This window comes from Rhea pennata, chromosome 28 (genome assembly GCF_028389875.1).
Source record: "Rhea pennata isolate bPtePen1 chromosome 28, bPtePen1.pri, whole genome shotgun sequence".
Classification (NCBI taxonomy): domain Eukaryota; kingdom Metazoa; phylum Chordata; class Aves; order Rheiformes; family Rheidae; genus Rhea; species Rhea pennata.
Genome location: NC_084690.1, coordinates 2,936,427 through 2,961,164, shown reverse-complemented (window position 1 = coordinate 2,961,164; position 24,738 = coordinate 2,936,427). Strand labels below are relative to the sequence as shown.

The 24,738-nt window shown below is 39.0% G+C and overlaps 1 protein-coding gene across 1 annotated transcript in view; it reads left to right on the top strand.

Annotated features, from left to right (window-relative positions):
• DOCK5 (dedicator of cytokinesis 5) overlaps window positions 1-24,738 on the top strand; it is an 82,726-nt gene that overhangs the window by 20,032 nt on the left and 37,956 nt on the right. The window contains exons 3-21 of the mRNA XM_062596692.1: window positions 5,375-5,415; window positions 6,428-6,483; window positions 7,297-7,393; window positions 8,870-9,018; window positions 9,919-10,054; window positions 10,181-10,338; window positions 11,036-11,117; window positions 11,973-12,102; window positions 12,863-12,935; window positions 14,448-14,590; window positions 15,386-15,511; window positions 16,017-16,141; window positions 16,529-16,627; window positions 16,778-16,850; window positions 18,139-18,242; window positions 18,887-19,079; window positions 20,399-20,496; window positions 21,549-21,638; window positions 22,822-22,922. Coding sequence (XP_062452676.1) covers window positions 5,375-5,415; window positions 6,428-6,483; window positions 7,297-7,393; window positions 8,870-9,018; window positions 9,919-10,054; window positions 10,181-10,338; window positions 11,036-11,117; window positions 11,973-12,102; window positions 12,863-12,935; window positions 14,448-14,590; window positions 15,386-15,511; window positions 16,017-16,141; window positions 16,529-16,627; window positions 16,778-16,850; window positions 18,139-18,242; window positions 18,887-19,079; window positions 20,399-20,496; window positions 21,549-21,638; window positions 22,822-22,922 — 2,074 coding nt within the window. The remainder of the gene's footprint in view (window positions 1-5,374; window positions 5,416-6,427; window positions 6,484-7,296; window positions 7,394-8,869; window positions 9,019-9,918; window positions 10,055-10,180; window positions 10,339-11,035; window positions 11,118-11,972; window positions 12,103-12,862; window positions 12,936-14,447; window positions 14,591-15,385; window positions 15,512-16,016; window positions 16,142-16,528; window positions 16,628-16,777; window positions 16,851-18,138; window positions 18,243-18,886; window positions 19,080-20,398; window positions 20,497-21,548; window positions 21,639-22,821; window positions 22,923-24,738) is intronic.

Here is a 24,738-nt window from a genome sequence, read left to right as displayed (position 1 = left end):
ACTGAGGCTAGCATTGTGGAGTCCTAGTTTGTGGCTGGAGCACCCTGGAATTACCTTATGGCAATTAAATTTTTTTTCCTGGAAAAAATAATCAAAAATTTGGGTCAGGCATTTGAGAATCCAAAGAAAAAAGTACTTATGGCCTCTCAGATGGTAATTCTGCTGTGGGTCTTTTCTTATTTCCCATAAATATAATTAGTTTGGAAACTCCAAATTTTGATATTCTGTTTAGGTAGACGCTCTCCTAGCTCATTATATCTATTTTTCTTTCTCTTGGAACATTTATTTTCAGCTTTGTTGTTTCTAGACATATATGATTGTACTTCTGAGAATTAGTGTTCCCACAAGAAACCTTTTTTATTTCTTTTTACATTAGTGATGTATAGATGTATACTTAGAAACATAACTCCAGTCTGATTAAAAGTGGGAGAGTTGGGGGATCTTCTGTTTGTTTGTTTTTGTTCCAGGAATCACCATTCTTATCTGGATACGCAAGTCTCAATTTAGAAGAAGGTTCCATTTAACCAGGGTTTTGGCTTTGCAAGAAAAAAGGCTCAGATGTCCTGGAAAAAGTTCTTTTTTCAGTCAGTTTAAGTTCCCCACCAGTCTCAGCTGAGGGCATTCTCTAGGCTATCAGTAACGTTCCTTAGGGAATTAAGAGGGACATTTTTAGGGTTATCCGGAGAATCTTGTGTAATGGTAACAATCACTTTGAAAACCTTGTTTCTTGCCAGTCTTTATTACTTTAGGATGCACTGCTGAGTATCTTTGAGTTACCAGAAGGCTTACAGGACTGTTGTACCTGCAGTCCCTTTCCTTTCTGCCCGTCATTTAAAACATGCCTCCTTTTTCCTTTTGGCTGAAGCCAGCTGGTATTCTTTCCTCAGCCTTGTTCGGTGAAGAGTCTCTGTGTATCAAGCAGCCTTCACTTGAAAGCTCTTTGTATTCTGCGTCTGGGGTTTTGGTTGGCTCCACTCTGTCTGTAAGAACTGAAGTGCACAGTTTGTTCCTTGACTGGGAGGCAGCAAGGCTGAAGCTTGCACTGGGTTTTGGCATTAACAATAAATGTTATCTGACTCTCAACTGGCTGAATAGCTTTGAGACATAACACTGATACAGCTAAGCCACTGGGGGAGGTGTATGAGAAGCAAAGAGCAATAAAGGGAATTAAAGTGCAGACCAGAGGATATAGATGCAGTTTGCTTAATACAGAGGCCTGCGCTGTGAAGTTCTAACGTCCTGTGGCTTTGTCCGAGCCTGCAGTGACTGCCAAGCTCTACGGTGGAGTGCCTAACAGTGGAGTGCTGCTGTTGTACTGCCTTATGGCTTCACAGTGAGAGAAGGCAGCTTTAAACTGTAAAGTCCTTGCTCATCTATTGCTGCTTAACTTCATGCTGTCAGGCATTAAAGGTGTGTTGCGAAGGCTGGAAGTCCATGGATGGTTGTCTAAGTTTAGGAAGAGGCCCTAACACGCTAGTTTTGTTAGTAAAGTTTTCTTTTCTTGTGCACTACGTGGATGCCTTGACTAATACTTTAAAAGTCCAGTTATGGCTACAGTCAGGCTTGGAGTTGGAGTGTGTGGAAGGGGATAATAAGATAATAAGGGGATAGTAAGAGGTGGGGATTGCCTGTTCATATTGTTGGGCTGCAGCTTGTCTATGTCAAGGGTTTGTCAAAAGATGGTTACTCCTGTAAAAGGTTGTTCTAACTTGGGCAACAAATCTGAGATTGAAATGAGAGCCTTCAGAGCAGAAACCACAGCTGAGGCTGTAGCATGCTGGCATTCACTGCAGCTTGAGCCCAGAAAGGGAGAACCTGTGAGAGTCGTTCACTTTTGCGTTATGTAGCTCCATACCTTAGACTGTACAGTATTTGTTTCAATCCAGGGAAACAGAGATTGTGGCATATTGCATCTTTGCCAGTTTGGTGCCAGGTGCAGTTTTAAATGAGGTAAATCTGCACCATGAAAAAAGTTTGAATTTGCATATTCAGTGTTTTTGCTACGTTGCCTACACTGAGGCTGATTTTAAAGAACTTCTGTGATGTCTTAGTTTGTCTTCAAGAAGACTTTGAAACAACATGGAGCATTTACTACACATGAACATGTGGAGGAAAAACAATGTTTTTGGACTTCTCTTTAGGAAAAAAATGCACATATACCCTCAACAAAACATATAGTATGTTAGTCTGAGTGTCTTGGACTTGCTATATCCTCTTCTAAACTGCAAAGCAAGGTTGGCTGTTTGGTTTCAGAAGGGCAAGAGGTCTTTGTAGAGAACGACCTTTCCCCCTTGATAGTAAGATAAGCACTGCTTATTCTGTTTCTAAATAGTGGCAAGATTGGACATATGCTGCAAAATTTGAGAAAATAAGGAAATTTGAAGTCTCCAAAACTTTTGAGGGCTTCTTCAGTGGAGGGTTCACTTTCACTCTGGGAATCTGTCCTTCAGTAGTGAGCTGAGGCGGGGGGAGGGGGAGAAGCTGCAGTATGTGTGTGCATATACACATACAGATATACATACATACATATATATATATATATAATATGTATGTATTTTTTGGCGAGCTGTGAGAAATAGGTGAATTAGGGATAGAAAGAATGTATACCTACATACCAAAATTCAGACCAGTTTCATCTCCTGATGCTGACAAACTTGCACATAACTTTTTCTTAGCTTCAGTCTTGGTCATTCCTCTGCTTGCCATAGGTAAATGAAAGATCCGTTTTTTTTTTTTTATTGCGGTACGGTGGAGCGGTGTATGTTGTAGTACTGAGAAACAGTGCGTTACAGTGGAAGAGGAACAAAGACCTTGTGGTTAAGCCCATGAGCTGGGAAAGTCTCTGTGATTGCATCACTGAGCACAGCTTCCAGTTGTCTAAACTAATTTAATATGAACAGTTTTGTTTGGATTGTCTAACCGTCTTTAACATACTGCATAAAAATGATATAATGAAAGGTAAAAGTGGGGAATTTGATGTTCAATTAAAAAAAATAAAATCTTTATGGCATTTCTGTGCAAGAGTCAGTCTGCCAGCCCTCCTTTCTTTAACAGACTTCAGCTTCAAACAGTGTTGTAGTAGTTGAAATTTGCCGCGTCATCGTTGACCAAAAAGCTTTTCTGCTTTCAGCTCATTGATGTGAACTGTTATGCAGTGGTGTTCAGCATTGTTAACAGGCCTTTATAATGTTCTAGAAATGGCTACATTTGAACAGTTGAGCCTATTGTTACTGAACTATCATTCTGCTGGAGCATTAGGCTTGTATGTTTTTAAAAAAAGGTAGTCAAAAAATGACCATTGACTATTGCCAAAAAAAAACCCTTCTGGCCTTTTTAAAAGGATAGATAAAATTACTGAAAATCGGAGAAGAATTCTCAAAAGATTGCGTGAAATGAGTGCTGAAATACAGTTTTGCATTTGTGCAATGATTGCAAAATGTTTTACAAGGTTAGGGTAAATACTAGCAGGCTATTTTAAATATGAGGAAGTTATGCTATAGAAGAGTTAAGAACCTGTGTCAAAGGAAATTGAAATCACTGGGAAGAGATTCTCGTTAAGTTCCATGAATCTTGTATCGCACACAAATAACCTTTACAAGACCGTTCAATTAATTGCTGACATGGACAAAAATAGAATCTAAATCTTGTCATCCCCAGTCCAGTATCTTGTCTATTAGTCTATGATCAATTTAAAATCTTCATTCTGTGGAAGGAATGGAATTTCATTCCCCCCTCCCCCAACTTCTGCTGTAACATGGGGGGATTATGTAGCGAAGCTGATTGACCTACTCCTTACAGCTAGAGAAGGGAGTCAGAACTGTAAAATACAAACCTTGTTAAGTGTCATGTCTGGTCCATGATTCTACTTTGAACCTTCTTTTCTAAATAAATAAATAAGTAAAACTCTCCTCCTCTCTTCTTTGCCTGATTATTCTCTAACTCCCTTTGCCTTCTTGGTACTGATGTCCACCAGTCAGCTGGGCATCATCATCTTAGGTCAGTGATGTTGTGTCTCTTCACACCTCTGAACATCATTCATGCAATGTGGACTATAATCTATACCCTTCATATGTACAAGCAGGTAGAGTCAATATTTTCAGCTGCAATGCAAGTAGAAGCTTGGGAAAGAATCAAAAAGCTGTGTGCTAGGAGTATAGTTAATTGAGAGCTGAGGCAGCAAAATGCCTTCAGTGGTATTTTTAGTGGCAAAGAGTCACTAAATGCAAGTTCGCATCCTATCCTCGAGCACTACAAAGGATGCTATGTCTGCACGTAAGTGTTTAAAATCAAACATTTCAGAGGAAGAATGTTTCATGTTGTTACTTGCAGTACATTACTTGTAAGACCTCAAGGTGACTGAGACTGTTGCACAGGGCAAGGTACAGTCTCTCAGTGAAAAGCATTTGATCAAATACAAGCTCTGAAGTAGTCAAGATAGACAAAACTGAGGGTGGAAAGGAAAATTTAGAGGTGGTGGAAGGAGCAAGAGAGTGACTTGGCCACTGCTCTGCTCCTCTCCTCTCTACTCATTAAGCAAGGTTCTCTTGAGGGCAGAAGAACAGAATATACTGGTTCTTTCATACACTTGCATTTTGGAGCCCTTGAAATCAAAATACTAGTTAAACCCCAAATGTGAAGAAATACACAGCAGAAAGTGGCGTATGCTTCTGAGTCTTTAGGAGCACAGTTCTTACACTGTCTTAGATTTACTGGATCTTGTCAAGATAATACTGAAAAACAGTATCTGTACTGGGGCAAGCAATTTTTTCCCTCTGCTTTCTGTAATCTCATCTCTTCCATTGTCCAATGAAGTGTTGATTTTCAGTCTTCAGACTTCTGGCTAGCTCATTGACCTACATAATATGAAGCTCCAGCACAATCTGTATGATGATAGGAAAGAAGACTTTGCCCTGGATGGAATGGAAATGAACTTAAGACACTTGAATCTATTTCTCTTTTTGTTAGAGACATCCTATGTGACCATGGGCCTACAGTTGTGTCTCCCTTCCTCCTTCCCTATCTGTCAAATAATCATAGCAGTTCTGTTCTGTGTATTTCATTTGTAAGCTCCACAGAACAAGGGCCATCACTCTCAATATATAGCATAAAGAGACCTGCCTCTCTGTTGAGCCCTATCAGTACAACTCCAATGGAAATACAAAGCAGAATGAGTGTTGGTTTATATTAGGAAGAGGTATCTTTCTGCCATGCTATCTTATGAACAAATCCTCCTACAAATGCAGTAGAGATGCCTTTGCAGTAGTAGATCTTAAATGAGCAAAATCAATAGGTTTTATTTTGTAAATTGTGATGAGAATGACAATGGATATTTAATTGCCGCTTACAGAGAAAAATATTTGTGTCCCTTTGACAGGTTGGTACCGAGGATACACACTCCGAAATAAATCTAGGAAGGTATGATCTCCCTTTTCAGTAACCAGTTTTTATTTCATCCCTTTGCCAGACCCCGTCCATTGCTGTGATAACCTGTGCTCCTGTTCTATTTCTTGGTTTGGTATTGTGCAGATCTCCTGATCAATGTCCTTTTCCTTAGTCATAGAAATAAAAATCCTTGAGCTAAATGTTTTTGGAACTGTTAACTAGATACTCCCTACAAGCAAGTGTAACATTGTTTGAACTAGCGAAGTTGACTCTTGTGTATGTAGGGGCACCAGCTCTTTACTATGTTATTACAGTCTTGGACCTGTACACACCCACCACTGGTTATAAATAAAGCTGAGATTAGAGTTTGGATTTGACTTGGAAAATATTCCAGAAGTTATGCATGGATGGATCTCAGCCAAACTTCTTGAGGTTTGCAAAACTAGAGTGAAAACTGCATGGAAATCCAGTTTCCCATAGGAATCCTGGCACCTCTGATGGGTACTACTTCTTAATGATACCTCTGCATTTTTCCAGGCCTAAATGGAAATGAAAAGAAAACAGAAAAGGATTACAGCACTCCTAGAAGGGTTGTTTCACTTAAATAATGAAAGTTTGAGGGCCGATGAATCCCTACAAATGCTGTTAATTGTGAGATTTTTGTAGACAACTGCAGGTCCAGAGCAACCTGACAAATGACTATCAGAATGTTTTGTAGCGAGGATAAACAAGTATGCTGATAGTTGGTAAGATTTTACATTTCATACAGGAAGGTAGGTGTCATTACAATGAAGCAAGGAAGCGAGTTCTCTGAGGTTCGAATATCAAATATAGAGCTCAAACTTATAACCTGGAGCACCTTTCCATTTTTTTTGAGATACTCAGATTTTTCGGCTGACCTAACATACTTCTCTCGTAGATAAACAATAACATCAGTTAGTTACTATTCTGTTGATAGTGTTCCTACCCCTTTCCACTGTTTTCTGTTGAATGAGTTTCTGTCATGTCATGTGTTAGAATATTTATCTTCCTCTGTCTTTTCTAGGGCATTTTTCCAGAAACATACATTCATTTAAAAGAGGCAACTGTGGAGGACCGAGGGTAGGTTCGAGTTTCTTGAGATGTACTATTGGAAGCAAAACTGGAATGCTGTTTCATTAAGAAAACTTAAATAGTGGTGCTTATAATGAATGCTGGTGGTCTGCATGTGCAGCAGGGGATCTCAGTGACATTAGATTTCTGGAGCTGCATAGCTTTTCCTTTTTCCAGAGCACTGTACATCCCAAAACAGCTGTAGGCATAGATGTAAAAGAACTCTTTTTGCAATAAAGCTCTGCTAGACATGTTAGCAGTGAGACAGGTCGATCAAGTTATATTTAGCTTCTCTGGAGACTCCTTCAAGTCATCACACACTCTTGCTTGCAGCCAAGTAGCCAGCAGAAGTGTGCATCCCTTCTTGCCTGGGGAAACATTTAAGGAAGCCACTCCTCATTTGATTCTTAGAGCTTGTTCTCTGATTGTTTTAGCGAGGGGAAAACAACAGTAGCGACAGAAGGTTACTTTAAAAATACACTTTTTTTTTTGATTACTGTGGCCAGGTTACCACTTCAAGTGGTGATTCCTCAGAACTGAAGTTCTGTCTGTTTTAGTGTTACGTTTCCAGAGTGGATCCATAGGGACAAATCAGACTAACAGGAAATACGTGTTGAAAATAGATAATGAATGTACATGTATTTGTTGGAGAACCAGTTGAAGACTTAAAAATCTTAGTATTGTGAGTGAATGAATTGTATGAAAATCCAGGCCTTTAACTTCTAGTTGCATATTTATCAAAAAAAGATGTTTTACTAATAGGTTTTAATTTCAAGTGTAACACTTCTATTTTCTCCTTTTTTTTTTTTTTTTTTTTTCTAGACAGCATGAAACAGTGATTCCAAGTGAATTGCCCCTTGGGCAAGAACTCACTTCTACTTTGAGAGAGTGGGCAGTTATCTGGCACAAGTTGTATGTGGTAAGTTTTCTCCGGGGGCTGGTATTTGGTGCAGGGAGAGGGAGAAGGGGTTCTCTGTTCAGGTAAGCAGGCTTGCACCCACTCTGAGCTGCAGTACTACTTGCCTTAAGCTGAGAGGGAACTGAGAGCATTGGTCAATACTCAGCTTGTTCTGTAAATAGTCTTAACTGCCATCTGTGCTTATCTCCTCCCAGGTTTTCTGAATGAAGGACAGAGAGGAGAGCAGGGGGGAAACAGCCAGAATTATTTTTAAACAGTACAGAATGATGAATCAGTACAGTTTTCCATTTAGGAATGGCATCAAAATACCTATGCTTCTAACTCCCAATCTTTATTGCTGAGTCATTTTGTGACCCTCTATCTCCACTTGTCTGCCTATAAAATTAAGCAGCAATTCTTTACACTTCATGTTAAAGTACTTACTTTATAAATTGTGAATATCAAACAGTTTTATAGAATTCCATGTGGACCCATATAGACTGCTGGCTATGTCCTCAGAAACCACAATGTTCTTTTAACAGCACCTTTAACAAGTTTGAGCCCCGTTCCACTAAACACGTTGTAGATACTTAATGGAATGATTGCCTTGATCCCAGAGTGCCCACAATTCAAATAGACAAGATAGACAAAAGATGAGAAGAGAATTAGAGCCTAGAGGATGGGGGTAACTGACTTGCCTGTAGTCACATAATGTTACTTCTCAGTAGAGCTGGGAAGAGACCTCTCATCTCCTGAATCTCTGCTTAGTGACCTGGTCATATGATGAATTTACACAGAAAACCCAAGGTATTGCACAGATTGAGTAGTTTTGCTGAGCTAAGTGAAATGCTTGCTCAAAGAATTGGAGTTCACAATGAATTGATGTCTTTAATCTGTTGAATCAACAGCTTTGAAAAACACTCAAACTTGATTTTTTTCAGTCAGTAGTGATTTCAGCCTGCTCAGTATGTGCTTGTAAGACTTTAATTAAGATGAGAGAATTGTTCTAAATTAGCTCTAAAGATAGAATTTAACCAGAGCAAGCTTTCCTATTGAAAATTTCACCAAAGTATGTTTTGTTTGTGGACCACGAAACCACAAGAAGTTGTTCCACTCTCTTAATTTAATGAGAAGCCCTATGTGATGTAATTACTATGTGAAGAGGGAGTTTTGTTCCTGGCTGCTTCCCCCTCCAACCCCGAATAACTGTGTGGGAGCAATTGGGGTGCACAGTTAACAGCTTTGATCTAGAGAATTTTTAATCTGAAATGGTGAAGGCCCCAAATCTTGAGACATTTAAACCCCAGGAGTGCCAAACACTGGAGAATTTCCTCTATGGTCCAATCTTGCAGTGTCATGCGGTGCCAGTCTCACAGATATTTTATTTAGTTAAACACAACTGGTGGTCATGATTCAGTAGAATACATTTTAGAAAGCTTACTGAGGTCATGGTTTTCAAGCTACCAGCAATTTGAAACATTTCTTCCTTCCCTGTAGGATAACAAGACAACACAGTTCCGTCATGTACAACAAATGACTTACAGCTTGATAGAATGGAGGTCACAGATACTGTCTGGAACCCTTCCCAAAGATGAGCTGGCAGAACTGAAAAGGAAAGTGACTGCCAAAATTGACTATGGCAACAGGTAAATTCCAAACTGTGGTCTGTGGGCAGGAGAGAATCCCAAATCTCAGTAAAGACTTTGAAACTCAGATTTGAGAATGACCATGCAATGGCAACACTGAATCAGGCCTTAAATTTTTCCTTGGAAAAGGGATAATTACAGTTATCAGTCCCCCTCAGAACTTGACTAACCTGGCAGGTGGGCATGTAGCATTTGGTTCTTCATATGTCAGCACTCTCCTTCAATTGGCAGGAAATCTTGCCTGTCTTAATTTTACAGAAATACTGGCACATGGCATCCCCCATGGAGCACAATTTGTGCTGGCTAGCTGGAGCCAGGATTTAGATGCTAGTTAGGAACTGAACTGCTTTATTAGCATGTTAAGTAATACCGTTCTACACACCACCAAAACTCTTCCTTTCATTGGTTTGTGCAGAATAAGAATTGTCTCCATAGCTCATTTATCTGCCTGTCAGACATCATTCAGATCAAATAAGAAAATTGAGAAGAAAGTTTATGGCAAAGAATAATAAGTAGGTATTGTCCATAAACTTCATAGATAGAAGAGTTGCAAAGATAAATGAATGGACTGAAAAAAAAAAAAAAAAAAAAAAAGCCTTAAGTGAGAACAGAAAAGATACCATCTTAGAATTAAACCACTTGGATAATTTATTTTTCCTTTAAAGGGAAAATACTGGGACAGGAGGAAGGATTTCTGGACAGGAAAACCAATGGTGTGATTGTTGCAAGGAAGGGAGTCAGTGCTCCCTGGCTGGCTGGTGCAAGTCCACAGTTAGTTCAGTTAGTTCTCTTTTTTTTTTTTTTTTTTTTTTTTTTGTTTTTGTTTTGTGCTCTTTCAGTCATCTTTGATTCCAACAGACCCTGTCACTTCTTTTGTTCTCTGACTTATACACTATCCAGGATTCTAGGGTTGGATCTGGTTGTACGAGATGACAATGGAAATATCCTGGATCCAGATGAAACTAGTATAATCTCTCTTTTCAAGTCCCATGAAACTGCATCGAAAAGGATCGATGAAAGAATCCAGGAAGAGAAGGTACTTCTTGTTGCTTACCTAGTCCTCTTCAAGCTGTGTCCATTGTATTTGTACATCTCTCAACTTTGGCAATAGAGCTAAATTCTGTGTTGTTTTTAATGGGAGTGTTCTCCTTATGCTCTGCAGTCCCTGCAACAGAATTTGGACCTTCGAGGGCAGCCAGTATTCAACACAACGCACACGTATAGCCTGTACATAAACTTCAAGAATTTTGTTTGCAATATCGGAGAAGATGCAGAACTATTAATGAGCCTCTATGATCCTGACCTCTCCAGATTCATCAGGTGGTTTTTTGTAGATGCATAAGAAATGTAATCATCATGGTGGTCTTTCTAAAGAACCTAGTGTAGAGGTTAAAAAGGAAGAACTGACAGAAAAGTTTCAGTTCTGTTGGTTGCAGGCCCTCTAGTGTTTTGGGAAGGGGTTATTTAATTTTTTTATGAAATAGGGAGTCAAGATCTTGAGCCCTTACACTCCCCTTCTTAAAGTAGGGCGTTTCTGTGATAGGTTAGTCAAATCCTAGATTATCTCTTTATGTTCATATGTTTCCCTATTATTGTCACTAGATTTGATGTATTTGATTCATTGCTTCCCTTAAACTTATGTATATGCATGGTGTTTGCTGTCAGGTCAGTGCAAGCTCACATGTTTGAGGGCTGAGTATCTTGCGCCATTAGGTGAAGAAGTTAAGAACTTTGTCAAGGAGGCACAACGGTGTCATGCCAGGGAGACTGTATGTCTCCCTCTTCGAAGTTACCAGGTATGGCATGTGTTGCCAGGGATATTTGGCAGGGAAGTAACTGTGAGTACCTGTTCCCATCGTGCCTGCCTGCCGGCTTCTGTGAAATGAGTCTCTTTGAAATCACTCTGGGATGGAGGATTTTGGCAGAAATTTTCAAATATTTCTGCAAGATGAGAATGCTTTTGAGCTGTTACACAGGAAAGGGGAATATCAGGTGTTGATTTTTTGTTTCCTTGTAGTGAAAATTACCTGGTTCGTTGGGGCAGTAATGGGATGCCTAAAGAAATTGAGAAACTTAATAATCTTCAAGCAGTCTTTACTGTAAGTTATGTTTGCATCCTTAAAATTCTTCCCTATGCTGCAAATATTTGAGTATGTGGTGTGGGTTTTTTTTTTTTTTTTTTTTTTGGTGTGTGGTTGTTAACTCCCCACCCCGTGCTGCCCCAGGTAGAGAGGAGCTGTATTTGGGGTTTGGGATGTTTTTTGGTGGATGGTTAAGATCTTAGAGGCAGCCTCAGAAGAATACTTCTAGAAAGGTGGCAATTTTTTTATTATTTTGATTTTTTTTTTATGACGGCCCAATGCTGTAGTGAAGGGGTATTATTTTGAAATGGTACTGTCAATAGGTGTTGCTTGCCCATACATTTCTGAAAAATCCTGTTAGGCACTTCTCTTTTTGGAATATAACTGTACTGAAAAATCTAGATCTGAGATGATGAGTGTGGTTGTTCTTGTTTTGTTTTGGTTTTGTTTTTAATTCATTGCTTTGCTGATCCTCTTCGGTGTTGGAGTTTGTCAATTGCAACAAGATGGTAATGGAAGAATAACATATGAACAGAGTAATTTCTGACAAGTAGCAGGTGACACAAACTAATTGCATGATAATCAGGATATAATGCTCTGACAATTAACAGCATTTAGTCTCCTTTCAGTACTGTTACTGGGATGTGTTCTCAAAGAGAATGGGACATTTAGAAATTACTGTGTGGAAATTAATAGCATCTTTGCAATAGGTTTTTCCTGGGGTAAAAAGAGAACCCCCCCCCCTTTTTTAAAAAAAACAGACTTCCCTTCATACATGTATACCACCTAACAGAGAAGTCTTTTAGTGTCTCTGTTGGTTTCTCCCCCATTCATGAAATGGATTTAGCTTTCTTTATTTTAAATGATTTCTAGGATTTAAGCAGCTCTGATTTGATCAAGCCGAAGATCAGCTTGGTGTGTCAGATCGTGAGAGTAGGGCATATGGAGCTAAAAGATGGGAAAAAACATACCTGCGGACTCCGGAGACCATTTGGAGTAGCAGGTATGAGAATGAGAAATGCTCAGCTGCTAACTTAATTCATTGGAGTAAAGAGCATGACGGTCCAGTGGTTGGGACAGTAGGCTATGAATCAGGAAACATAGCAATAGCCTATCAGCCTCTTGGTGTTGGCATCTTTGTCTCCAGAATGGAGAATGCTGCTCCTGAGCTGCATGTAGTATGAAAAGTATAGAAAGTTCTCACTTCTTTGAGAACTTTCTTATGACAGCTGTATATGAAGATGAAATACTGTCACTACTCACTATTTGTTTTGTCAGCACCTGAAAAGATAATGCACTCTCATCGCTGCAGTAGACTTTCAGGTCTTTATTAAAGAGGGATTTGGTTCTCGTGACTAATAGAATAATGATGATGTTTTCAAAGGAGCCTTAGTGAATAAGACATCCAGTTCCTGTTCAGTTCTTGTGATCTCCTTCACTTGAAATTGTATAGGGAAAACTGCTTCAAAAAACAGAGCCTTTGAAACCTAAATGTAATTTCTTTTCATAGAAATGTTTGTGTCCCACCTGTCTTTTCAGCAGAGAGAATATTCACGTTCTCTACCATATGCTGATTTATGCATCCATGAAAAGGTTCTGTTTAAAAAGTTAGGATGATGAGAGTGGCTCTCTTTATTGCTGTCATGAGTGATTTAGACCAAAACTAAGCAACTGCTGATTCCCTTTAGGTTGGGGAAAATTGTTTTCCCTTTAGATTCCGTTTAGCAACTTTGCAGAACTGTGTGTTGAACTTGTTGTTGCAGTGATGGACATAACAGATATCATACATGGAAAGGTGGACGATGAGGAAAAGCAACATTTTATTCCATTTCAGCAGTAAGTACTAGACTTCAGAGTTGATGACATTTTTGGCTTATTTGTGACAGTTGTCCTTTAGAGAAGGACAAATTTGTATGGGAGCCTGGCTGTGTACCGAGAAGGTCTCTACAAGTAGGTTAGCTAATGGCAGTTGTCAGGTCTTTGAACAAGAAGGTTTTCTCAGTCTTCTGAAGCCTCGCATTCACCAGAAGATCTTTTATATTATTAGCAAGATTTCATTTTTGATTTAAATAGCACAAGAAGAGCACAACCCAAAGTGATGATCTGGGAGATGTGACCTTAAAAACAATTATAGGTGTTACAGGCAAGATTTTTCAGAAACACTTGAGTGCACACAGGGCACAGCTCCTCATTGTTGCTATTTTAGGTGCTACGGCACCCTCTGTATTGTTGGCCTATTCCTTTCCATATTATTTTGAAAGGGTGAGTCAGAGAGGAGAGGGATTCTTCTCTGGGAAAAGGCTTTCTTCCTCTTTCTAGGAAAGAAATTCAAGCCCAACTACGTTATGCATTTCTATAATGAGAGTTAGACTGGTGTTCTCCCTGCTTTCTGATTATACTGCTCACTTTTCAGCATGTTGTAGTGTAGAAACACTAAGCTGCTTTGAGTAGACTCAAATCAAGATAAACTAGTCTTGAATATAGCAATCCGTTTGGTGAAGCTTTTTGTCATTCCAAGGTATTTTCAGGGGAGGTTGCTTTTTTTTCCCTACCTTTCAGGGCCTTGAAAGGCTGCAAAGAAGGATGTTTTTCCTTTGCAGAATGGTATTAGTCTGGTACCTTTTTTGGTTTTCTTTTAAAATTTTCTCTAATAAATGAGGCTGAGTTTGGATCCAAATCTGGACACAAGGTGATAGGGAGCCTGTGGAGATGCTGTGTTATATATTTACTTTAGTTCATTAAGAATGATGTGGGAACAGAAGTGAATTCTGGTTCTAGATTCAAAATTCACTAGACATGTTTTTGATGAAGGTTTCCTTTGGGATAGGTTCAGCCCTCCTGTGATTTCGCATCAGTCAACAGTTATGTTAACTGAAGACCAGTTCATCTACTCAGCTTCTCAGAGACAGCTCTGGGGCACAGCTGAAGCCAAGAAGTGGGAGTGCAAGGCCCTATGTGCTGAGCTTTTCCTGCAAGTTACCACTATGAGACCTGTTCTCACAGGTCCCTAAGGCAGTCTGTGGATGAAAAGCAAAAAAGGTTGTGGAGCAGGCTATGCTGATAGTTGTTGCAATTTCAATGTAATAGGAATGTAGCCAGGGATTCTTTGGGTTGGCCTATACTACTTACTTTAACGTGAGCAAGCACTTATATAGGTCATACTTCAAGAGTTTAGAAGCGTTTCTATTGGGTTTGTACACGCGAGGGAAAAAACAATTCTTGTGCAATCTTTTTTAAAAATTTTGTTGGAAAACAAAAAGAAAACAAAGTCTGCAGTTGGCTCGCCCTTGTCTTGCAGGGCACATGCTTGGTGTTTGTCTGCCTCTCAGCTTCTGTTGTTGTTCTCAGGATTGCCATGGAAACATACATCAGGCAACGACAGCTAATCATGTCTCCTCTGATAACTTCTCATGTGATCGGAGAAAATGAGCCCCTCACTTCTGTCTTCAACAAAGTCATCGCTGCAAAGGAAGTGAATCATAAAGGGCAAGGTACACCAGTCAGGCGAGAAGCTAATATAGAAACCTTATATAGGGGAATGTTCCTCTTCCTTACAAGGGAAAGTAAATGGCTCGTGAAGGTCCAGAGATCAAAGCTTACTGGAGTCCGCTACTTTCTGTGAGACAAACCTATGCTCTTTGTGATGACTGTGATCACAAAGCGCATTAGGAGCTAAAACAATAAAAACAGGAGCTGCTCTTGCTTGGGTAAAAAGAGCTGCCTTTCTAATTGAGGACTGATAGATTCATATCCTTTGGATTAGAATGAAATATGTCTCGTGACAGTCAGTGAGTATTTATTTAGACAATGGAAGACTCTTTCTCTGTTACACTCCTCATGAGTTAATTTGCTACTAATGTAATATTTTAAAGATACACCTATTCATATGGACGTGCACTATTTTTAAGTGAATACAGCTGATGGCATCTTCTAAATGGCTTTGGATTTGAAATACTTTGTTTTGGATTCTTCTGCTCTTGCTTGTGTATCAGGCCTTTACTCAAATACGCTAGTACAGTCATCTCAGAAGGGTTTTGTTTGACTTCAGAGGATCTACTTATGCAGTAAAGGCCTATTCAGCACAAGAGAAAATTGGAAAACTGTGCTAACTGAAAACCAGTTTGAGATGTTGTAGCTTAGGGATCACACAATTAAACAGTTTTCTGTCTTTGAGCATAGGTTTGAATTTCATGTGTTCACATGTTTTTATTTGTGTCCCCCCGCTTCCCTTGAGTAAGGAAGTGTTACGTGTTTTTTTTTTTTTTTTTTTTTTTTTTTTTTCTTAGGCCTTTGGATTTCCCTGAAGCTGCTTCCTGGTGATCTAGTACAAATTCAAAAGGATTTTTCCCACCTTGTAGACAGATCAACAGCTGTGGCTCGCAAAATGGGATTCCCCGAGATCATCCTTCCTGGTACAGCCCATATGCCTACCCACATGTTTCTGTGACTTAGAGGCGGGTGAAATTCTGGAATTTCTGCTGTGAATGAATTTATTCTAAAGCTATCTGACAAAAATTTTTTTCATTCTTTTTGAAGTTTCCAGCTGACCTCATTATTTTTTGTCAAATATGTGAAAACTGAAAAACTTCCTTTCTTTGAGAAATATTAAATTATAGCGAGTAGATTCTTTGGAAAAAAATTACGTTTAGTCAAAAAAACATTTTTTTATCACATACAGTTTTAACCTGTTTTATTTAATCTGTTCAAAGTGAATTTAGGTCTATAGAGCTGATTGCATTAAAAAAAAAAAGTTACCTAAAGACAGAGAGATTTTTGGTGAGACATACAAAAACTTCAAAAATGTATAACTTGTATACATTTACTTTTAGAATGTATTACTTTATGCATGTACTTGTACAGCTGTATTTATAGCTGTCTGTACAAGAAAAATAACTCATTAAGGACTCTGAATTTTAGGTGATGTTCGAAATGATATCTACGTCACCTTGGTACAAGGGGAGTTTGACAAAGGGAAGAAGAAGACTCCCAAGAATGTAGAAGTCACCATGTCTGTGCATGATGAAGATGGTAATCTGCAAGAGGTATGATGGACTTTGTAGGAGATTCAGGGCTGCTGAGTTTGGTGTATGGTAGCTCTGGTACATAGAATCTTATTCATTCTTCAGCTATATGCAAGAGCTGTGTGATAATGAACAAGAGATTATAGGAGATCACAGTGACCAAATATGAGGACTCTTTGTTTGTTTGTTTGTTTGTTTGTTTGTTTTCATTAATAACAAATTTGAGGAAATCTTTAAAGACGTGGTAAAATTTTCAGTGACACACATTGAGTTCCCTTGACTGTGAAACACAGACTTTGAGTAACCCTGTCATGTACATTCTTTGAAAACTTCCATCCTTAGATGTTTTTTTCTTTCCTCCTAGAATTTATCTTTATCTTTTTCCCTCCCTTGTCCTTTTGTCCAAAGAAAGCTATCCATCCTGGTGCTGGTGATGAAGGTGTCTCCGAATATAAATCTGTTGTTTATTATCAAGTCAAGCAGCCTTGTTGGTATGAAACAGTAAAGGTAAGAGAGTGCATTTTAGTTTTGCTTCCTTTGTGTAGAAAATGAGACTAATTTAAAATCAATAGATTAATGAATAATAGAATGTCTTGTAAATGGACTGGAGGTATAGAATGCTGTTACAGCATTTTCTCTTTGTGTTATCGTGTGCAGGTGTCCATTGCAATAGAGGAAGTCAGTCGTTGCCATTTAAGATTCACTTTCCGTCATCGGTCATCACAGGAATGTGAGTATCAGAAACAAAGACCTGCAGAATACTGTACGCTGCTTAGTCTCGAGTTTTTGTGGAGTGTTTTTGAGAATCCGACAAAGATGGAGTCCTTGCATATCTACTCATTTCTAGTGTTGTGGATTTTCCTACCAGGAATAAAAATAAAACAGAAGCCTGTCTTGTGGTATTTTCAGCCTGAAACAGGAAACTAAAATGCTGTTTGCAAATAAGGAGAAATAATTCAAACTTCTAACAGCTTAAAAAAAAAGATTTAGATTTGATTCTAAAACTGAAACTATAGAGAAAGCAAGGTCTTATCCCCCTTGAAAGACAATTGCCCATGCTTATTGCTGGTTTAGCTTCTCAGTGTATGATATTGTTCTAATTCTTTTCAGTCCTTCACAAATTCAGTGTAAGGATATAAGCTGATTGAGGCCTAATGGTCTTCCTGTAGGGAGGTTTTCCAGTTCAGTTAATGACAGGCTAACAACAAACTTAGAGTCAGAAATTTTGTTAGACTGCTTCGGAGCCTGGTTATATAAGCTGAATAATATGAGACTGATCCCTTAAAAGGCTCTAAGAAAAACATCTCTAAAGGTAACTGGAAGATGCAATGACAGACTTTCAAAGCTAGAGCAAGTAGATACAAGTTAAAAAAGGAAAAAATGTATGTGTTTCCATTCAGACCTCCTCTTTCATTTTACTAAGTGTGATGTGGCTTGTCCATGGGGATTCCAGATTCTACTGTGGTGCAAATATCTACCTTTCAAAATGTATTATTTATATATTTTTTTTAATATCAGAGCATCCTAAATAAGTCAACTATCTCATGATTAAAACTGTTAAATTTGACATCTCTATCTCACAGATTAAATTTGCAAAACCCCATCCAAAATCTCACTATGAAATTATACATATCCTTCTAGCAGGACAGCTAACCAATGAGATTGTATGGAGAAAGAAGCTTCAGAGAGAAAGTTTTTTCTGTGTGGCACCTCCTAAGTGCCTGGAGATGAGAGGGAAAGAGAGACAGCTCTTTCAGTACTGTGTCGCAAAGTATGCTGTCTCCTTCACCTAGCTCAGTTGGTTAGAGCGTAGTGCTAATAATGCCACGGTCACGGGTTTGATCCCTGTATGGGCCACTCGTTTGAGGGTTGGACTAGATGATCTCCAGAGGTCCCTTCCGACCTTACCAGTTCTGATTCTAATGTGATGCGGATAAAGAAGTTACATGCAGTTAGAGATGCATATGGACAGTATAGACACAAGATCGATCCTAGTAAACATTTTTCTTTGTTTGCAGCTAGGGATAAGTCTGAGAGGGCTTTTGGCATGAGCTTCGTGAAGCTGATGAATGCAGATGGAACAACACTGCAGGATGGCAGACACAACTTGATTGTTTATAAGGTAGCTTGGGCTTTTGCAGTCTTCATTTCTGTTTAACTAGCCAGAAAAATTCTCTTGGTTAACCTCTTTTCTAGCAACACAAATCCTATTACACCAGTGCAGAGATTCTTAATAATTCTTTACAGGATTATAGGACAGTAATATTTTTTTTAATAAGTCAGTGACAGCTCTAGGTTCATTGGTTTGCTAACTGTGTGGATGCAAATCTATTACATCCGTACATGTATGCGTATCTGCTTGGAATGTTTTTCATCTAGTATCATTCATCTAGACAGCATGCAAGAAACAGGCCTGGTGAACACCTTCTTTGTAGAATCAGTGTCTGGCCAGAAGAGAGAGATAGTGTTTAATCACTGTAACAGGAAAAAATCAATGTCTTGCTGCAGGAACCTACAAAATGACAAAGAACTGATTTCTGTGACTTGAATGAGAGTCAGTTGGGTATATGGGCAGCTTTCATTTGCTAAAGTTAGATGCCCAAACAGACAATGTGAATAAATAACTGTATAAACATGGAAAAATATTTGAAGCCTTCTCTGGCTGTCTCTGTGTTGAATGTGTCTGCAGATGAGAACTACAAGAGGTCAGATAAGATATGATCAAAGTGTATGATAACCCTTATCCTTTCTGTGTTCAACCAACAGGGTGATAACAAGAAAATGGAAGATGCTAAATGCTATTTAACTCTTCCTTGTACAAAAATGGAGATGGAGGAGAAGGAGATCCCCTCAGGAAAAAATCTGCACCATCTGGCCACATTCACACCCACAAAAGACAGTACAAAGGACAGTTTCCAGATTGCTACTCTGATCTGCTCCACCAAGCTCACCCAGAATGGTAGGTCTTGCGTTAACACCCTGACAGTACTGAGACGTATATTTGATGAAGTAAGAGAGCACTTTCTTTACCCCAAACCCTGCCTGGATTGCATGACTTGTGGACATATCTCTAATCTCACTGCTACTTGTGTCAGCCCGATCCAGCATTACTACCATCAGTACTACTACCATAAGTAGATACTACTTAACAAGTTTGTCAGCATGGTTAGAAATGGCAACTGTCAGTGACGGTATAAATGTGTTTTTAGATTCCATTAAATTAAAGGCTAATTTTCATCTTACCTCTGCTTGTTAAGAATGTAACACTCAGAACTGATCTCTTCAGCATATTGTTATGCAATAACTTTACTTTGCATACAAATAAAGTGGCCAAATTAAAGGATGCATGTATGCGAGTGAATACATTATATGCTCATAAGTGATGTGAGATTTAAATGAGTTAAAGCATCCAGTTTAGCTCAGGAGGGCTTTTAGTTTAACATAATGTATGACTTAGGGAAGGAGTCATGTGAAAAATTGACACCAGCTGTGGCTGCATCAAGATGTGTCTGTACAACTGTTGGAGATAGGCATGAACTGCTCTACTCTCAGTCTGAGTAGATTTAAAGCCTGCTAGCTCAGGCTAAATGCCATACTGATATATCCATGTGCATGAGGACTGACTGACTTTCATCATCCAGGCTGAAGTGTTAGTCCAGCAAGTTTACATCTTTCTCCTCCATTGCTCCCCACACGTACATAGTATTTCTGACTGTGGCATTCCTTGTCAAGGCTGTATATTTCACATGTATGCTTTAATTTGAAGGTACTAAATTAATTTAGTTGCAGACCAGTGTTAATGTACAACTTTCAATAGCTTGGAGATATGTGTGAAACCTGGTGAACTATTTAGCTAGCCTCAGCTGTAGTCTGTACCTGAACTTGAGGTCCTAAGATAACCCACAACTGTGATAAACAGTCTGCAACTTAATGTACTTCATACAAGATGTTTAAGTTATAACTTGAAGAAACGTCTTCAAGGACTGCTCTAAAGTAAACATAGAGCATTTGTCAGAAAAGGCATATGCTGTAATAAGAGCATGAAAAGCCTAAATGCCTTAGGTTATAAAATCCCACCAAAGTTTTCCATTAATAGCAAAATTAACTTTCTTGCAAAGACAGAGCCATCTCAAGGTAATGTTCTGTGCACGGCAGTGTGACTTTTTCTAAGCTGATTCTAAAAATAACCTCTAGTACTTTGTTGTTCTGCAACCATTAGAGGAAGTCAGCTGTTTTGTTGTGATTTGTTTCTAATTGCTGATGTTCTGTCCTTGCTAGTTGACCTGCTAGGTTTGTTGAACTGGCGTTCTAACTCTCAGAACATAGCCCACAACCTGAAGAAGCTAATGGAGGTTGAAGGAGGAGAAATTGTAAAGGTATGTGTAAAGTTTTGAGTCTTCTTATGCAGACACTTACATATGTGCTTGATGCTAACCTTGATGGACTGTAATTGTGCTGTATGCAAAAGCTCTGTATATAGAATGAGAGGACTATTGGTCTAGCTGCTGAGCAACAGGAGAAAAAAGAGATAACCTTTGACCCAGGATCTCTCATTAGTGGAATTCATCTGCCTAAAAATTAAACGTTTCTAGGATCAGGTAGAGATCCCTCACTTTTACTTGCATTCTTACCAAAAAAAAAAAATAATAATAAAAAAAAATAAAAGAGATAAAAGGATATAGCTGCAAAACTCAACTCTTGATTTTCAGTAGTGGCACTGGGCCTCCTTTGGGAATAGGACCTGCTGTGCTAGGAACAGAATGCAGAGAAGGCCCAAAGAGCTTTTGGTCAGAGTAGCTTGGGGATTAGACCTGAAATGTGGGGAATCAGAACTGCAAAGAACCATATGAGGGAGGTAGGAGATGCTTTGTTAAGACTCCCTGTGGTTACAAGGGTGGATCTTCGGGATTATGCAAGGTATGATTTTACCTGTTTAACTGCTGAGCAACTGAAGTAAAGGCTGTGTGTTTGCAAACCAGTGTTTATGTAAAATGCCATGCCTTAGTACATATTATGTAGTTAAATAGGTCCAGTGCAAGCTGAAACTATACACATACAAAATTAAGTGCAGTCAGTAGCTCTGTTGCGTGGACAGCTGCCTTTGTACTTGCACTTCTGTTCTGCAGCAGGGTAGAGAAGAAAGCTGGGACATTCAGCTAGGTAGGATCCTTCTGCAGCAGAGGTACTCAGCTACAGCTTTCCTTCTGACCTTGCTCCTGTAACTCTGGAGAATAGCATGGCAGTCATGACAAACATGTGAACGAATCCAGGATTAAGATCCCATTTCAAAATGCTCTTTCCTGAACTACTCTAACAGTTCAACTGGGTTAGCCCAAAAGGGCAAACAGGATCCAAAAGAGCAGGCATCTGTGCAGGATTCCAGAAGCGGTAGTCTTTTCCAACCCTTTTGTGATTTTTCTGTCTCTAGTTTTTGCAAGACACCCTTGATGCACTTTTCAACATAATGATGGAAATGTCAGACAATGAAACCTATGACTTCCTTGTGTTTGATGCACTGGTGAGTGACTTTTTTGGTGAATTTAGAGTATCTATTTTTAGTCCCATTTTCAGTCTGTTCTTGCTGCTTGCTTCCATTGAATAGGTGAATTTCATTCTGAGAAATAGATTATATTTCAAGACTCTTTTAAGGCATTTTCAAGAATTCTCAGGAGCTGGGGTGAAATATGCCATGACAATTTTAATCACCACAAAGAATAATCATTTACATAAATAAATAATTTGTTCAGATAACTTTTTCATCTGTTTAACTGCTGAGCAGTAAGGTAATTTACAAAAGAGAAAAGCAGTATACCATTCTATGATTCTGTGATTATCTATCTAGAGTGCAAAGTGAAATGATTCGCCCAGGCTCACAGTGGAGCGTTTATGGCTGTGGTGGGAATAGAATCCTCATACCCTAAGCACTACCCCAGTCCTTATGCAATAAGGGTCAGTGCTTCCCTGAATCAGGGAAGGATTGTAATAAATGAGCAAAGGACTTCACAAAGAGTTTGCTGCTTCTTTAAAGAGGCTGCTTAATGTGTTTGAAAGGCACTATTTTGATGTGCAGTGCAATAAGAAGTTGTACACTTAATGCTATTCAGCAAGTATGTATTTAAGAATTCAGGAAGAAACATGAAGTCAGATGCATCCATCTGACATTTGTGGTGAGGATAAATATAGGGAGACAGAATGTCCTTGCTCTAATACATTTCATTGTAGTAGCAGGATTAAAAGTGTTAAGGGCCTCATGTGAATTCATTTTTGAGTATAAATGATCAGAACTTTTTTTTTTAACCTGCTTTGAAAAACAGAGCCTTCAGCAGCTCTGTGCCCACTTAATCCTGTGCTATGACGGTAGTCACATAATGACTGCAAGTAGTGCCACTTCCTGTATCACCATTGTCACTTCATGGAGCAACTACCTTAATTTGTAAGAGTTCCTGTCGAAATCCTGATGTAACCCACCTACCTTCTGTCAGAGAAATGATGTGGTTGCACGCCACAGTATTTAGTTGCTATTGAAATGTGAACAACATTATCTGTAACATTAATGCTCTTAGGGAAACCCCCCCACAGTGATCCAGCAAAACAATGACCTGATTAGAGACTGAGTTATGCTACAGTTAGTTAAAGATTATGCAGCTCTGTACACCTGATTCTTTTTGATTTCTTTTTTTTTTTTTTTTTTTTTTTGGCAGGTATTTATTATTTCTTTGATCGGAGACATAAAGTTCCAGCATTTTAACCCTGTACTTGAGACTTACATTTACAAGCACTTCAGTGCAACCCTGGCATATGTGTAAGTATCGGTAACCACAAACCTACAGGCTGTCTTCACAGGCATTATGTCTCACTGAAGCTCTTGGTAAACTGCACTGATAGAGAGGAGGCAGCACAGACTGCGTGAGAATGCAGCTGTGTGTTCCACCTTATTTAGCTGCTTTCAGGAGAGAAAAAAACCCTGTAACTACTTACTGTAAGAAGTTTTTATTGTCAAAATTTTCTATAAGAAAAGGTGATAATATTGTGAAAAATCCAGTATCAGTCTGCATAGTATAGATGCTTTCAAACTCTAGTCTACATTCTTTGTGTGTAAAATCACCTTCATGTTTTGCAGACTGATTTCATATAGAAAACCAAGTTAATACAGTCCATCTGTATACATCTCTCCCATATAACTCTTGAGTACTTTGGTCTAATATTGTTGCCAAAAGATTTGGGAAGGGGGAATTTACAGGTATGTGCAGAAGGTAATGGAAATACCATTATTCAGTTCCAGGGTGGCGGGAAATCTGTTAACCAGGGAACATGTGGGAAGTTGAGTCTAATATGTACTGCTGCGTGTGGAGGTGTTTTGGCTTGTCAGCCCAACCCTTTTTAAGTACTTTGAACAGAAGAAAGTTTGAAGTAATATAATCTGTATACTCCGTGCTACAGTCCACAGTGCACATTTGAGCAGAGTCATGGGGAGGAGACTCAGAAACCATACATGGCTGAAACATGCACACAATGTTGTCGTTAATGACAGCAGAGAGAACGGTGTTTGCTCCTACTGTTTGCTTGCAACCAGGCAGGTGGTGGAGACCACAGAGCTCAGAAAAGTGCTAATATCAGTGTGAGATTTAAACATGCAAATTACATGAGATTACTTTCATGTAATGAAACTCTCTCATATAGACTCTTTTATTTGTTAAACTTTTAGCCCTATTTTATAAGGGAAGGAAAAAGAATCAATGCACAAAATTTGATTAGGTACATGTTCAAATTTTGTCATGTTAGTCCCTCTGTTGACTTCATGCACTTAAAAGTGAGGCATTTGAGTGCTACACCTTCTTGTGGCTTACATGTCCAAGCATGCCCAAGATGTTGGTGGAGAAGCCGTGAGTAACATCCAGATCTCTTGGCTTCCAGCCCCTTGTTCTAGGGGCTGTCAACCCAAAGGTCATTACTGTCATGGTAACAGGAAAATGAGAAGTTAAAACTGCAGCCAGTAGGGAAGGCAAAACCAAAAAACCAATTTCCCTTTCCCCTCTAAAATCTCTTTGGATTTTTACTAATACACATGAATTCCCACCCTGAACATTCAGCCTCTTCTAGTGATGGCTGTCAACCTAAAGATAAATCTGTGGGTAAACACAGTATGCAAAGCTCTGAAGTCTTCTGTTCCATGCCCTAGCTGTCAATCACTGCTTGTGTGTGGTTTCCTTCCCCTGTAGTCTCCTTCATCCTTCTTATTTCTCTCTGCTATAAATAAACCTCTTTGTCTGATTAATGGGCGTTCTGTGTCTTATCTTTGTTGTTGCCTTGCCTTGCTTTCCAGCTTGGCTTGATAACGTGACAGCTGTTTAATGCCAAGTGGACCAGAATATTGTGTAGTGTCCTTCATGTGCTCCTAATACCAAAATTTGACAAAGCAAGGAATTAGATACTGGCAGTATGGCAAGTACAGCAAGCAAGAGCAGAATCTGTTATATAGTTAGCTATCACTCGTGCACCATTTTGGATGCTGTGAGTTGTTTAATGAAGAGAAGAGGGATTTGCCTGAATATTAGCTACCAGAGCTCTCACTGCCCTTCTAATACGGGCTGCAGGATCCTGGTCTTGTGTCTGATCTT